At 40.5% G+C, this 16,647-nt stretch overlaps 1 protein-coding gene across 1 annotated transcript; it reads right to left on the bottom strand.

Moving 5' to 3' along the window:
- Nucleotides 1-4,048: 4,048 nt before the first annotated feature.
- vcam1 (vascular cell adhesion molecule 1) lies at nt 4,049-15,253 on the bottom strand. Its single transcript, XM_020702589.2, has 10 exons — nt 15,084-15,253; nt 13,425-13,727; nt 13,050-13,337; nt 12,681-12,941; nt 12,082-12,348; nt 10,529-10,804; nt 7,615-7,917; nt 7,183-7,455; nt 5,314-5,574; nt 4,049-5,210 (listed from the first exon to the last, which is right to left on the bottom strand). Exons 1-10 carry the CDS (start codon nt 15,118-15,120, stop codon nt 5,044-5,046), a joined length of 2,436 nt encoding a protein of 811 aa, XP_020558248.1. The 5' UTR covers nt 15,121-15,253; the 3' UTR covers nt 4,049-5,043.
- Between the last annotated feature and the right edge of the window lie 1,394 nt (nt 15,254-16,647).

Here is a 16,647-nt window from a genome sequence, read left to right on the forward strand (position 1 = left end):
CCTTTGGGGATGAAGACCTTTTGAGGCATCAGTCAACGTAGGGGCATAGTAGAGGAGAACAATGAGGTTCCAGTCCACATGTGAATCCTATCATCTTATATTTACCATTCAAATTAATAGAACATTTTGGTAGTTCATATAAGTCTGTTGTCAAACCCATAACGAAAGTCCTTCCAGCTGAATGCAATGCAAAGACAGGCCCTGTAGCTGGACATTCAGTTGCACAGTTTTCTTGTTTCCTAAAAAGGCACTTTTTTTTCGAAATGTAAGGTTTTGTATTTTTGGACTTTGGGGACTTTCAGTTATTTAAAACAGAGAAAAAGAAAAAGTCCCTCCAAAATATAAGTTGGATCCCTGGCCAAACTATGCAAAAAATGACCACTTTTATTCTGAAAATGATCAAAGCACTATAACTTTTAAGTTCTCGGTCTTGAAGATATGTGGAATCACTTTCCACAATACAAAAAGTATAGTTTTTATTGAAGAAATATTATGATAACTCATTAAACGCTGTTTCACGCGCTAAAACGTTTTCTCCTATTTTTCAGAAATGAGAACGTCTGAAAAGAAGTGAATGAATTCAATTTACAAAAAGTTGAATTTTTTTGTTGTTTGTGCTGCTTTTTTAGTTCCCACTTTCTAAATGGAATTGTGCAACAGTCTTTTTAATTTTTATTTTAATTTATGTAACAGTTTTTTCCCACAGCACATAAAAAGCCAAACCGAAGCAGAGAAGTCAAAAACCTGCAGAGAAGAAAATTCTTTTTCTTACACATATTTTTGTAAAAACACACAGACTAATTATCCATTTTTCTAAACATTTTTAATGTCAGATTTTTACAGAGCGTTCTCTACTCTAATTGACTTCCAGCGCGCTTGTCTTCCACCCTCAACTCTGCATTGCTTGACCCTGCAGACCTCATTCAGTTACAGAATGAGGTGAGGTGACCCCCCAGAGAAACAAATCTGGTCCACATGTGGATTTGTTTGGACATTGAACAGCTCAAACATATCACTCACCAGTCAAAACTCATCAGTCTTGAATTATTTGTTTTTTCTAAAGCATTTAAAAAAAGGTTAAATGAAACCAGGTTGTACCTGCAGAAACGAGTTTCCATGGTGACCACAAAGTGGGTGACCTCATCACAGATAGAGGAAGAGTAGATCTTGACACTTCATCAGCACCTCCTCCACAAATGAGACCAGTAGCGGCAACTAGAAGAGCTTGATTGGCGTGAGGGGGAAGTGGGCTGCCAGATGCCAGACTTTTATTATGAAAGTCTGTCTGGACACAGATGGTGCAGGTGCTTTAATGTCAAAAACGTAATCTTCAGCACCACTTTCCTGGTGTTAATGCGCTGTCCAACAAAGACAGGTAAACATTGGTTGCTATGACAACCCAAGATGGCACCACTTACATAAAACACCTGAACAGTTCTAGTCCAAGTGAGAAAAGTTGGTATCATTATTATACGCCTGCTGGATATGAATAAAATGAAGGAAAAAACAAAAAGAAGATGAATGAGACCTGCCATTATTTGATTAAGGTGTGTTGCATTTTGCTCTTCCTCAACAAAGTTTAAACAAGAGAAGCTGAAACTGTCTTGTTGTCTATTTGAGCTTCGAGCACACAAGGTTTTTGGTTTTCAGCGCTTGCAAAAGTTGCTTTGAATTTTTGGAGAGACAAAAATATTTAGGATCAGACAAAAACGATGAATTTTTGACTAAATTATTTTATAGGGCACAAAAAAATAGTTTGTTGGAAGGATAAACATAAAAAAAAATCAATCATATCTGATGTTCGAAGTTAATCCCACAACATGACACTCCCACCACCTTGTTGCACTGTAAGAACTGTGATTTTAGGGTTTTTGACTTAAATTACAAAACAAAATAATGGTTGTTGTGTTCAAATCCTTTAAGTGGAGACCTTTAAACATTTGCCAAATGATATTCTGATCAAAGGCAAATTTCAGCTTCACCAGTTAGTTCATTGTTTAGAAACTGAGAAAAACACAGACTGCAGTGAAATGTGCCTAAGCTGGTGACTGTTTTTTCTGTCCTCCACTATTCTGGACTCATTTATCCTAATTAAACAGACGTGAAGGAGCTGGACGCACTGGAGCAGCTCGTGCAGTTTGTGCAGATTCAGCTGTAGCGTTCACATTGATAAATGTGTTTCTTTTTGCTCCATCTGGTGTTTTCCTCTACTGCAACATTCACTGTCCTGCTGAGCCTCTTTGTGACCTCTGGATTCGGTTGTGTAACAGAGTTCTGCTGTGTCTTGTCATTTTAATCTCCTGCTTCCTTAAATTTCCTGCCCAGAAAGAAAAAAGATGGAGCTCTTTGTTTCCCGACCTGAAGAATTTCTGCTAGCACTTTCCGTTAAAGGAGAGCAGCAGAAATCAATCTTTTGGAACATCTTTGACCTCTGAACTTTGCTGTTTGGACTTTCTCTGTTCTAAACAAAGGCTTCAATGCTCCAACTTAAGGGGAAAATCAATGTTTCAGTTTTTTCAGAGGAAACAAAAGGATTTGTCATGCAGACACAGTTGCTGGTAAGTCTTTAGTGCAGTTTCTATCTTAACCCTTGTTCTATCTTAGATGACCCCACCCTTACATTGACGTGTTCTCCCTATCATGACAAAGGTGGAAAGATTTCATGTAATCCATGGACACCAGTGAGGTTCACAAATCATTGAAGAAAAAAGGTTCAGCGCACTGTCTAGTGGGTCTAGATGACCCAACTCCCAATGTTAAAGTGCCTAGGATAGCCAAGTTTTAAACTGTCTCTCACAAATGTTTCTTTCATGAATGTGGAACTGTTGGAGTTTTTTTCTGTTCTTCAATTGATAAGGGGGTGTTACTCCCCATGTCTGATCAGTACAGGCATCACAGAGAAAAGTCTTTATTGCCATCTGTGGATTACTTACATAGACTCTCATAAAATAAAATGAGAATATTTTGGCCTTATTGAAATGATTTGGAATGGTTTTCTGACTAAATTATTCTTCAAAGCAATTTTTTTGGAGAATTTTTTTAACATTTAAAATGCATGTGAGAGGACAGAAGTAAAAGCCTGAAACATACTGTATGAGGGATTCAAGAAGCCTCCTAAATGGTTCACCAGAGGGAGGAGCTGCACTGCAAAAACAGGCCTTAGAAAGAAGCAGAAAAGTATCACCCCACTGGCAGATGTTATTCAAATGAGCAAAAAAGTAAAAATAAAAAAATATGCCAATGGGGTAAGAAAAAGGGTCTTACAAAATTTCTTAAGTAACAAATTCCACTCACTTTCTCAAATTAAGATTATTTTGCTGTTTATAAAGTTTTTTGCTGAGATAATTTTTTTTCTTTTAACACAGAAAGTAATTGAAATAGGCGTCTTTTTCCTTTGCAAAGACTCAGTTCGTGTGAGTAGTGAATGACCCCGCGTGAATGAGAAACTCCTGAAACGCACTGCTGCAGACTCTGTCAGATGCCTGCAGATCAGTCCAGAGAGTGGGAGCGTGTGGAGAGGCTGAAACAGACCTGGAGAACAGATGGTGGCTGTGTCGAGTCTGAACTGAAACGCATCCAAAAGCTTGAAACGCCTGATTCATGGCAGCTTCTGTTCTCATGCCTCACATCGGAGACCTTGAGGTTTCCATGGAGACCAGTCCAGGAGCTGACCAATTACGTGATGAAAAAACAGCTTCTAGAACTTTTTTTTAAACACAAGTTTGATTTAACCTGACGGTTTAGTCAAAAACACTGTGCATTGTTTTAATCTTATGTATTTAGATAAAAAAAACTTGTGCTTTTTAAAGGGTTTGCTTTTGTTATTTGTTGCTTTATGTTTTTTATAGATAATTTCCTTATTTTTTTGCTTAGAAAGTTAGAAACAGAAAAAACTGTGTCTCACCGAAAAGCCTGGATTTAGTTTGGATGGGTCCCAAAAAAAACCCTGACTCACTTCAATGATTCTGGTAAACGGACAGAAGTAAAAGTGAAAGCTTCGTCCACTCGGAAAAAGAAAGCCTAATCTCTGATGGTACAATAGAAGGAAGAGTGAGGAAATAAATATCTTTAATAAAAGCAAACTGTTAGGAACCGTACAGTTCTCAGGAATTCCCTTCTGCAGCAGTATAATCTCTATGGACGAAGGAGAACTAAAAAAGAAAGTAGAAGCAAAATCCAACCAAACCTTTGTGTTTGTTCATAGAAACAGTAAAACAGTCATGAACTGAGTCCAGGCTGAGCACTTAAAGGAACAGATCACCGAAAACTGCAGCAAAGTCAGGAAGAAGCTGCAGAAAAGGTGAAAGATCCACAGCCTGATGAGCCTGGAGGTCTGAAGGTACCAGGATTGTTAGAGGAGGTAGACGCATGTTACAAGGGGGAGTTCGGATGAAGTAGTGGTGGATTCAAACAGGAGAGAGGATTGTTCTTCATCGTCTTTGTTGCTTCTGACATCTAAAGACTAGAAAGTTGATCTCCAGCCTCAGTGAACTTTGGGTATTTGGCTTTGAACCATATTCCACCCATTGATTTATAGGATCCTTAAACGTGTAGCTTCATCCTTCTGAGAGTGGAACTACTGTGACAGAGTTCTACTAAAACTCAATAGAAATGAAACACAGCTCCTGGCACGTACAAAAGCTGACCTGATGTTTGTGCCAGGAATTTTCTATTTTTCATCCCAGCATGCATTTTCTGTGGAGTTGGTTGACGGCAGCTTGTTGACAGATGGAGCTCCATTTGGTCGCCGCATGGTGAGATACGTGAGCCGAAGGTTGGTCTTATGAGACGTAGATGCCAAAAAAGCCACGCCTCAGGAGTTAGCATCCATGTGTGTCGTGGTCTGAAGTCACATGATCAAACCCCAGTATCCTCAGAGCTGCATTACTGCATTTTAGCAGCCCAGGCCTCCTGCTGACACTTTCAGTGCTACATTTTGTACAAATGTTGCATTTGAGCAGCCTCATTCATAGCAGCCAAGTCTGAAGTTTCTAAACCTTTCAGCGGCTGTTTTATGTGCATCAGCCCCACAGAGGTTACGTGTTAGCCACGAGTTGAGGGCGGGGCGGACTGTGGGAGCTGATAAAAGCCTTTCTTCCTGGATCTCCTCACATACTCGAGCAGCAGAGCAGAAGTTGCTAATCCAGCTGTGACACAAACCACACAGATGACGATGACACCAAGCCTGGGGGGAAGTCTTCTGCTACTCTCTGCATGAAAACATGGAGGTAAAATTATTTTGAGACAGCTCTGAGAAGTAAACAACATCTACCATTTCCCCTCAGAGAAGGGATGTTTGACCAGCTCACTGACCTCTGACGCTGATGCTGAAGACTTTAATCTGGTACCCGAGATCGTTGGTCACGTTGACCTGGTACAAGCCGGAGTCTCTGGCCGTGACGTTCACCAGCAGGAATGTGCCATTGCTGGAGCTTAAGACTGTGCCGTTGGTCATTTTCTGCAGAGTCACAGCTGATGGAGGGTAGCTGATGGTTTGGCAGCACACGGTGACATTTTGTCCCTCCTGGACCACAGAAGAGGGCAGGATGAGGACTGTGGTGTTCCGCGGAGGAGCTGGAAAACAAACCAGATCAGATATTTCACAAGTGTCAAACATCACACCTTTGTGGTTGTCTAAATAATCGTTCATATCTTGTGCTAATATAATAGATTCCTCCTATGTTTTATGAAGCTATATAAGCATCAATGTGTAACGCTATGTGCACAACAGGCTCTGAAACGGGCGCCAAATCGACCAATGAAAAGTCTACGTTAACTCGTGTATTAGCGTGCTTCAAGCCTCTGCGCTCACAACTCTTGTGTTTACACGTTGCTGTGCAAGATTTAAGCCAGTTTTCGGGTTCTACATACAAAGGGCACTGCCATTGAACGCACGGGGAAAGTTAAACCAGCAACAAAAGAAAAAAAAAGAAAGTTAAACCAGCTGGACTTTGACCAATCAGGAACTCTGATTTGATAGTGAAGTATGGGTAACGTCCTTTACAAAACATGGAAGCAACAACCGTTTGAAAACTGATCATGAGGGAGAAATTAAAAACTGAGGTTTGTGCCTGGCTGGAATTATATAAAACCAAGTCTTTCATATATCGGAATAGAGCCTGAAGCAAGATTCACAAGATCTACACCGCTTCAATATTTCTTACCAAGCCTCTTCCAACTGTAGGTATATGCGTTGGAATCAGATAGAGGCACTCCAGTGTGAACACGAATGCTAAAAGCACGTTAAAAATTTTCTTGAATTCTTGAACTTAAATAGGTTGAAATAACAACATGTCAGTCTTTTAAAATATGTTCCTTTTCTTCTTTACAACATTTTTTTTTGGCCACTGCGGCTTTTACTCCGGATCGACTTACAGTCCAAAAAACACTGACTATATTTACGTTTTTAAGTCCAAGTTCTCTTCATTTTAAAGTGGGCCTTTTACTAAATTATAAGAACTTTTTTTTATTTTTTTGTGACGTTCTCTGATAAACCTTCATGGCCCCACAGAAACAACAGGATGCTCAGAAGAGAGGAGGACTTGCAGGGGGAAAGAGTGAAAGCAATTAGAGACCAGCTCAACCTCCTCAGATAAGAGTCAACCTGCTCTGACAGCTGCTTCCTGCTCACAAGCTTCCTCTGACAGGATGTTTGAGGAAATATAATTTACTACAAGGGTTCATTCATATAAATGACTTTCAGAGGAGTTTTTACACTCCCTTCTTTGCAAACGGGCGCAAAAGCAGCTCGGTTCGACCTTTGACCTCCTGTTTGGGTGTTCAGTCGACACTTCATCACCTGATTGTGGTCAGTCCTGTCATGTGACGGCCTGCCACACTTCTGTGAGCTGCAGTTTATCAAAATGAGATGATTAATAGTGTTTTGAATGGAAAAATTTTGCCTTAATAGGAAGACGATCTCTGCAGCAGGAGTTTTAACCAGATTGTTACTGTTTTTTATGCCGTGGTTGAGCCTCAGTTCTGAATAAATTGATTTAATCTGGGTTTATCGGTGGCTGTGATGAGCTGATGAAGGCAGGCCGAGGAGTCTCATGACCCAGTGGTGGAGTCAGAGTTTATTTCTGTCTAACAGACGAGCGTGAGGTGGACTTCTCTGAGAGCAGCCTTTAGAGGCTTTTATCTGAGGCCCTGAACTGAGTAGAAATGGCTGGTTGGTCTAACCTTTGACTTTGATCTCATTGGAGACCGACTGGTTTCCATACTGGTTGAACGCGTCGCACTGGTACTGGGCAGAATCTTCCAGCACAACGGAGGAGATGTCGAAGGTGAGCAATGAGGAGGAGGTGGGGCTATTCACATGAAGCTCCTCCCCATTTCTTTTTATCACAAGAGTGGGGGGCGGTGCCCCATCAGCGCGACAAGTGAAGGTCACTCGTTGCCCCTCCAGCACCTCCTCGCCTGGATTCGTGGAGAGGGACATCATTCTAGGAGGATCTGCAAGACAAGAAAAAGAAAAAAAAGAATTTAAAGTGATCAAAAACTAAACCTGACATTTAATTCTGAGTTAAGTTTAGTTGAAATGTTCACAACTCTAAGATTCTAGAATTCAGCAAAGTCTGAATATAAGCTTATTCTGACCAGAATCTCACTCACAATGAACCTGAAGAGGGACGCTGGTCCTTCTGGACCTCAACACGTCTCTGCTTTCAGTCAGCAGCTCCACGCTGCACGTCACATTCATGTGATCCTCCTCAACTTGCTGTTCCAAACTAGATGAGATGTTCTGCAGAGAACCAGAGAAGCTAAACGTCTCCGTCATCAGTGCGTGGTTCTTTCGCAGCCACCGAACCCTCAGCTGATGGGGCGTGAAGACGTTAGTCATGTTGCAGTGGAATGTAACTTTTTGACCCAGCAGAACGGGACCAGGATCTTCCAAAATGGGATCAGACGGGAAAGCTGGAGAGAAACAAAACAGATGGAGGAGAACGGTCTTTGCTTGATTTGCTCCAAGCAAACACACTTTCTTTGATGACCCCCAACCAAAGAATTTCACACAAACATCATCCACTTTTTCAACATTTGTCACTATTTGTGTTGAAATTACAACACGTCAGTCTTTTAATTAAGTTTCTAACTGAATCCTTCAAAGTTCAGAGTTTAAAAGGTGAACAGAAGAGAAATCATTTAAAAAATGATAGATACAAGAGAAAAACTGAGAAAGAATCCTATGAGCGTCTCCAAAGCGAAATTCATTAACTGATTCTACTTCTATAATTAATCAAAAATCAGTGAAGTGGCTCAAAGTTTAAACTGAACCAAAGAAAAAAGCTTCCTCTGAGCTCCATTGAGGAGCTTCACAACATCTGTCAGCACTTGTCAGCAGATCTAAAGGGGTCTATCAGTGACGAGTGAAAACCATACAACTTCAACAAGAACATGGAAAGTTCTCTGAGACAACCAGAGGTCATCTGGTTATCTGTGTCCATTAGAACCTTCTTAACACCTCTGAAACTAAAAGAACATCACTAAGAGCCCCTCCGTCAAATCAAATGCTTGTTTCCACGACAACAGAAGCACCCCTTGAAGGGAAAATGACTTCAAGATGATCACGGGAGTAGATTACAGTTGGGTTTCTCTTTGCTTTGGTGTCTTCAATAGCAAAGTGAAAGTCTTTCAGTTTTCATCCTGGGGAGGATCCTTCCTTCATGTGGACACCTCTGAGGTTTCTTTTTTTTATCCGGAATCCGTTTTTTTAGTTTTCCCTTACTGAGAAGGAGGGTCTAAGAGCAGAGATGCTTAGTCTGTTGAGTTTAGTTTAGCAAATACATAATTTTATGACTTCATGCTCTTTATGATTCAGGTTTTTTAAACAATTACCGGTATGAAGCCCATTGAGAGGGCTATTGTTGTAATATTGGGCTTTATAAATAAAATTAAGTTGAATGGAATTAAATCTCCGCTGATTCATAATCTGAGTTCTTTCAAAGAACTAGTTGTTAGTCCTGCAGACTCTTACACAAACCCTGAAGGAGTCAGAGTCTTTACAGAGACTTGCTAATCTCCTTAAAACCATTGGTATCATATTTAAAACACACATTTCAGACTGTAAGTATTTTTATTTCTGCTTGAACCTCTAAAGATATGACATTCCAGGTTGTATTACCACAGTAGTTTATTCTAAATAACTGCGTCCCTGTGACTATGAAATAAAAGCATATCAAACAAAAGATGAGTCGTTTGAGGCTCAAATTGGGACGTCTTTTACTCAACTAAACAGGGATGGACTCTCTTGTGTAATTCGGTTTTATTTGCTGAGCTGACCTCACTGCAGATGGTTTTGTTTTCAAATCAGGTTCAAAAAGGCCGTCAAATTGTTGGCCCCTTGAGACGGATCAGCTTCATGTTTGGAATTAAAATGCTGCATTACAGCATCGTTCACAATTGAGAACTTTTCTATCTCTGTGGCTTTTACTGCAGATGGGAGGAGGGGAGCAATTTAAAACTGCTCTTTAAAAGAGAAGAGAAACAATGTTTTGGTTTTTACAGCCATTGCATTGGGGAGTTTCTGTTCCAAAATGTCAATAAATATGTAAACAACAACTCTTGATTGGTAAGAACCAGATATTCAGTGTCCCTGTGTGAAATGGGTCATGGAGCATGGTGCTTCTGCATTCAGTCCCCTTGATGAAGATGGATCTTGGACAGATACTCTTCCTCCTGCTCCAAAGGCTTTTATTTGAAGTGGGGGGGGGGGGGGGGGGGTATTTGTGTGGGTAGGGTTTTTTAGGCCTCTTTCTGTCTGTTTGTGTAACTTGATGACAGAAAGAGCAGTGGAGTTTACCCTCCTCTGCTCAGGCTGCGGTGGAGACCTTTTTTTTTGGTTAATATTTTCTCACAGTCTCTGCTCCAGGGCTGGAATCGCTCCTACAAACAAACTTTTACTTTCAAACATGTTTTCCTGAGCAGCCAAGACAGCAGTTCTGACAGTGAAGCTGTTTTTAGCTCCACCAAAGTCAACAGTGTAAAGTATTTGCTGACAGCAGAAAAAAAACCCACAATTATCATTGTGAATAAAGATCTGTGTGAGGAAATGTTGCTGCTCTCTGAACACTAAATCAACAGCGTGCCGCTCTGTGACCTCTGACCTGTGTTCACGCAGCAGCAGAGCTAATGGAGCAGAACCAAGAGCTGCTGCGGCGTCTCAAGGGGAGCTTCGTGACTCATGAGTGGATGCTTCAAACTCCCCTCAGGCCTGGAGAAGCTTTCAGGACATCAAATCAGATTTATGAGTTTCTTTTTCTTTATTAACGCTCTGACAGTAACAGACAGGAAGTTTGCTCCTTGCCAAAACCCTCAACTTCTGGGAAGAGACAGAGATATGAGCCAAATGATGGATCTAAACATAAACTTCATTTAACTGGAGTGAGATTTTTTTATCTGGTAGAAATGCCTCCCTTCCTGTCCCAGCTGTCTGTTTAGGACTCTGTTTAGAAGTTATGTGTATATTCAGAGAACATATGATACATGTTTTTGTTTTACTTCTGAGTTTTGCACGTATCAGACTCACAGTACACCTGGACGTGGATGTCCGTGGTCCGGATGACGGAGTCACACTCAGCCTCACAGCTGTATCCCCCCTGATCCTGGAGGTCCAGCTCCTGCAGGCGCAGCTCAGACTGTGCATCCTGCTGCTGCGTCCTCTGCAAGACGGTCTGGTTCTGGTCCATCTTCCTCCAGAGGAGCGTCAGCTGGTGGTGGCATCCAGAGGCTCGGCAGGTCAGAGTCAGAGCCGAGCCCCGCTCCGCTGAGACCAGAGGCTTGGCCTCCACCTGCAGCGGATGAGCTGAGGGAAAGACGGAGAACATGGTGACACACAACTGTTGGGCTCGGTGCACTAAACTTTACAGGCCGTCCGGGCCAAATTCAAATTCCTGAAATGTTGCAGACTAACTCCTAGGTCTGTAGTAGCAATGTGAACTCCAGCAAACAGAATGATGGGCTTTCTGCTGTGATCCTTTAGAGAACAATGTGGCAGTGTTCACAGTCCATGCATTCAAAGAAGTGCCAGTCTAAAGACAAAATACTGAAGAATCAATGACTTTTTTATTCTTCTACTTATCTTCAGAGAGAAAAAAGATGTTTAGAAAACACAAAGATATTAAAATACTTTAAAACGTCTCAAAGGTACTGTATATGATCATTCTTTTTTGTCTAATTCAGCGTTTCCCTTTGTCTTTTTGGGGCCTGTTTCTTTGCATCAATATTCTGAACCCACTCAATCCCTTTCAGAGTCATGAAGTTGCTGGAGCCTATCCCAGCCACTGATGATCAAAGGAATATAATTCAGTAATCACAGTTTTGCTGAGATATTATTCATCATCTTTTCTTCAACCTTTTGCTCCTTTTTCTGTGAATTTGGGAATTGATATAAGTATCATCACCAATTTTAACAATCGTCTGTTTTAGCTCAAGTGTTAGCATTTATTTTTCAAACTTGTTTTGATGTTTTTTTAGCCTAGACTATAGCATTTGTAGCCATCTCTGGGAATAAAAAATGTTTCCATCTTTACTTTCTGGCTTTTTCCCCCCTGAATTTAAACATAAAAAAAAAAAAACAATTTTCAGCCTTCCTCAGTAGGAATATATTTCTTAAAAGATTTTATATTTCTTTTTAAAAAAAATCTTGCCTAGCATTTAATTTTGAATTTTAAGCAGAATCGAGTCATTAAAAAGTTATCTTTCAACAGATTTTGTATCAGTCTTTTTTTTTTACCCTTTTATGAGCAATTCTTTAACAATATTCAAAACAGAATTTTTATGTTTACTGTACCTTTTCTGGCGCATGGTTTAAACTTCATCTATTAATATTTACACCTTTAACTAAAAATAATTTTTTTTCAGTTTATTGTTTATACTTTCTTTCTATTTAACCTCTTCAGAGCTATTGCTGAGGCTGATGAAACTCTCATTCCAAAAATTTTCAGAACAGAACCAAGAGGTCAACCAACAGCAAGGTGCTTCCAAATTTCTGGAACAGCTTATATTCTGAAAGAAACACCACCATTGGAACTTTTCAGGACTAAACAAAATATAAAGAGAAAGAGGTGGGAGCAAACTGACCTCGGATGGTGACGAAGCTGCTGACGGCCTGGGAGCCGTGTTTATTGGATGCCTCGCATAGATAAGAGGCGGAGTCTTCCAGTGCAGCAGAACGGATGCTGAAGGTGAGTGGAGAGCCATCCTCGTCTAGCTGCACCACCTCCTCGCCTTTTTTCAACAGCAGTTTTGGAGGAGGGGCTCCGTCTGAGCTGCAGGTAAATGTCACCTTTTGACCCTCCACTACGTCCTCACCTGGGCTCACTGACAGGGAGGTGTTGGTTGGCGGGGCTGTGGAGGGGAGCACAGGTCATTCAGCTTCACAAGCAAAAAAAAAAAATGGAGAATACTGTACACAGATACAAAGCAGCGATAAATAAAGTTTTGCAGAAAGGATTGTAGAAAGAGAAATTGGCTGCTTTTTCATTTTTTTCATCTGCTCCTGATTCACCACAATTTCAAAAAAGAAATACTAATTTTCTATATCTAAGTCCTCCATTGTCAGAACAAGAACATGTTTAAATACTAATTTTCATTAGAGTGGGTCTTTAAAAGTAATTAATCTATCATGAAAGATTTAACTACCCTTTAGGAAAAAATAATATTTATGTTGGAAAACTTACCAAAAACATTGACAACCACAGTGGCGCTGCTGTTTCCTTCCTTGTTTCTGGCCTCACATCTGTAGAGTCCATCTTCAGAAAGGCTGGCCATGGGCACGAAGAGCCGACCTGCTTCACTTTTCCTGACAGACCAACCATCTGTGGTCTTGAAGCTCCATGTGATCCTTGGATCTGGGTTTCCCTCAGCTGAACAGTTGAGCGTGAGTGAAGAGTTGGCCATCACCTCCACTCCTTCTGATATCGTCACGACAACAGGAGCATCTGAGGGGGGAGAGGGGGAGTAGTCAGCTCTCAAATTAGACTGAGCAAGATTAGAGAGAGGACTGAAGGACTTCAATGGACCAGACTCAAACCAACTGGAGAACTCACAGAGAACATTTAGCAGGACGGTGGTCTCTCTGGTCCTGTTTGGATCTGATAGTTTTTCCATTTCCAATGTGGCCCTGCAGGTGATGCTCCCCCCTGAGTCCTGCTTCTGGGGGGTGAACCTATACTCCAACGGGCCTGAGGTTCCACTCATCAGGACGGTGTCTCCTCTGACCCAGGTGAGATTGAGGTGTGCAGTGGGATATATGTCAGGCACATGGCAGGTTAATGCAGACTCCACCCCCAGCTTCAGCTGGTCCTGACCTGCGATCACCGGGGCTGATGGGAAGGCTGAAACCACACGAAGGACAGACAGATGAGGCAGCAAACCCTCTAACCCACAAGGTGGACTAGGTGAGGTCAAAGAACAAGACTCACAGTAAACCCTCACAGAGGTTTGCAACTGTCGCTTCTCTTCTCCACAGGTGACTGAGCAGAGGAGCGACCCCTCATGCTCCCTCCCCACGGGGTCCAAGGTCAGCACGCTGTGAGTTAGATTGCTGCTTCTCAGAGCAGACAGAGGATGGTCCTCCAATGAAGACCAGAACAAAGTCGGCTTCACGGGACAATCCTCCACCCAGCAGAGCAGCTGTTGATGCTCACCCAACCTTAAAAGAGGATCCCTGGGGAAAAGGCTTACACGGAGTCCTTGAACGCACCACGAAGATACCAGGACGATGACTGTGGATCAAAACAACAACAGGAGGACTGTAGAGATCCCATTAAATGATGATCAAACATGACAACTGTTTTTAATCAGATGAACTCATCAGAATGAGCCTGTTGTCAGGTTTCTCTGTCCTGAATTTGTTTTCTGGAATAATAGTGATTAAGTGGCCTTTCAAAGATCATTCAATCAGGATTAACAATCTCTGTTGTCACCTATTGAATTCTGCAAGTAGGAGCCTCATAACTGTGATTTGTCACCCTAATTACACTGACAAAAACTGGTGTCAGTATATGGTGAGCTGCTTCTGCAGTCAAACTCTGCTTTAAAATAGTTCAGTATGGTAAAATAGCGTGTTTACGTTTGTGTCTCACTCAAATCTCACATTTCTGCAGCTTATTTACCCTTTGGAACACAATCGGCTTTGACGAAAAAGCAAAAATTGAATTAAAAATTAGGCAAACACTGCTCATTTATTCTGTAAAAGAAGAAAAAATGTGAGTATTTCAGTCAATATCTAAATTTCAATGCTATGATTAGCAGTACAGGTCTTTTACAAGCTGTAATCATATTTTTTTGCATGTTTTCTGAACTGTCTGACTCCAGAAAAGTCCCTATGGTCTTGTCATTTGGGCATCTTTTTTTTTACAGCGTCTCCAACAACCTTTTCTTAACCTCGAGATGTTTATCTTCAAGTTCGGGGTAAACAGTCAAGGAGGTAAATTCTTTTGTTCCCCGAGGACATGTCCCTGATTTCTTTTCTTTGTGTGCTGCTCCGACCTACACTGGACTCCAAAGAGCGGGTCAGCTCAGTGGAGGTCTGCTAGTGATGCTCTCATTTAAGTCAGCTGTGTTTGATCAGGCAAACATTCAAAACACGCAGGAGAACCAAAGACGCAGAACACATGCATTCAAAACGGGGTGAGTCTCCAAAAACCAGGACTTCAGTTAATGATTCATCCTCTTTTTATAAAGACAACACAACAGAGCTGTGTGGGTGAAAGCATACTGTCAAATTTGAGTGCTCCAAATGTACACATTACTTTAAAATCTCTAGGAAAGAATGCATCCACAGGTATGTCAGATTATTATATTTTTATTCACTGTTCAAACTGATGGATTACTGATCTACTCAGCTCTACAATGTAGATGCAATCTGAGGTGAACAAAAGGACAGTGAGAAGCGGCAGATTAGGCTAGAGTGGATGTTTCATGGAGTCACATAGAGAAAATCATGGAACTACAAAAAAAGCAGCAACATTTATATAAAGGATGTCATTCTTTTAACATCTTTATAATTTATACTCTAACAAAAATCTCTCCTCAAAAATGGCTTTAAAATGATCCTATCAGAAAGGCATCAATCTTACCTGAGACGAGCTGAACCAAGCGGCTGTGCAGGTCCATCCTCACCACCCAGACTTGATCGGGGAACGGCTGATGGACGGATGAATGGACGGCTGAAGGATGGATGAATGAGATGGAGGAGCAGCTCCTTTGTGTTGCTCCCACCGAGTCAGAAGCAAAAAATAAAGCAGAGCGTGTGCGAACCTCCCTCTGATGAAACCAACGCCCCCTCAGATCATCCAACCCCCCCCCCTTTTTTTAAATCATTATGTACACAAACTAAGGCGCCTCCTGCAGGACAGACTGCTATCAACACCTCTTTCACTTTCATTACCCCTCTCTGAACCCCGGCCTCCCCCCATCAACCATCTGTTTGTGGAGCTGAGAGGCTCATAAATATCAATTCACTGAGTTTAAATCAATTTGATCAGATCATCTCTTCTTTATTAACATCACAGCTGAAAGGCTGATTTATCTTTTCTAATAGAAAAACAATACAACTGAGAATATGAAACAGATGAAAGCTGTCGAACCAAACCCTCAATCATTCATGGTCAGACTTTTTTTTTTACAGCATCTCTGTGATCTCCAGTCTCTTGTTTATTACATCTGAAAACCTTTTTTGATGATAATTCATTGGAGAGTTACCCTCTACTAGAAATTCTTCCTATTTTTCCTAAAATGCCACATTCCCATCGCAAAATATGAACTGTTCTCCTTAGTACAGAAGAAGGTGAACATTTAAAGAGCTTAAAATGTTAATAAATATATTTATAAAGTAAAAAAAAAACTGTTTATGTTTATTAATGCTTAAAATGGGATTAAAATTGCGTCGCCCCTGTTCAAGCAGGGTCAGAAATACTTCATTAATTAAATACTGCTTGTATAGTATAAAGAACAGCTAGCCTTTGTAGCATAAATTCACTTTGAGCATTTGCATTTATTGTTTAGTATTTCAAACATAAAAGTTCAAACAACACTACTTCCTTTTTTTTCTTTTTTGCAATTTTACACATTTGTTTGGCAACATTAGCAGCACATTGGCAACACTAAACAGTAAATATTGGTATCATTAAGATTGTTTTCTTTGCATTTTTTGTTGAGTTTTTTGTCAGTTAATAAAAACCTTTTTTGATAGTTGTAGTTTTATTTAAATTGATGTAACACAATGTAGCATTTTTTCAATCACTATTTAATTTTTTTCTTAAAGCAGTTATACTTCTTGTGTACATTAACTGATTCTTCAAATAATTTGTCAGTTTCCTATTTATTTTACATTTTAATCTATTAATGTTTAAATTACATAGCAATTTCTGATCAGTTTTCAGTTATTTCAAGTAATTAGCATTTTTTAACAGTTTTACCTTTATTTTGGTGTTTGCTTGATCTTATTTATTCAGTGTAGCTTTATTTATTTCATTTATTTATTCGTTTATTTAACAGGGACAGTGCACATTAAAAGCACCACTGCAATGCGCCAGAATTATCCCAATCCTATTTTTCATCCGTAGTCCCCGGACAGGTTTTAAAAATTGTCAACCTAAAAGCATAAATTAAATACATTAATTAAAAATATACATTAACAAT

This window comes from Oryzias latipes, chromosome 4 (genome assembly GCF_002234675.1).
Source record: "Oryzias latipes chromosome 4, ASM223467v1".
In the NCBI taxonomy this organism is placed as follows: Eukaryota; Metazoa; Chordata; class Actinopteri; order Beloniformes; family Adrianichthyidae; genus Oryzias; species Oryzias latipes.

Excerpts from the sequence above, each read along its gene's own strand:
- vcam1 (XM_020702589.2), bottom strand. The coding sequence starts at position 15,120 with ATGGACCTGCACAGCCGCTTGGTTCAGCTCGTCTCAG. Across the intron at positions 12,942-13,049 it reads CGTCCTGCTAAATGTTCTCT|ATGCTCCTGTTGTCGTGACG; the intron begins GTGAGTTCTCCA and ends CTCCCCCCTCAG. Across the intron at positions 7,918-10,528 it reads CATCCACGTCCAGGTGTACT|CTTTCCCGTCTGATCCCATT; the intron begins GTGAGTCTGATA and ends GTTTCTCTCCAG.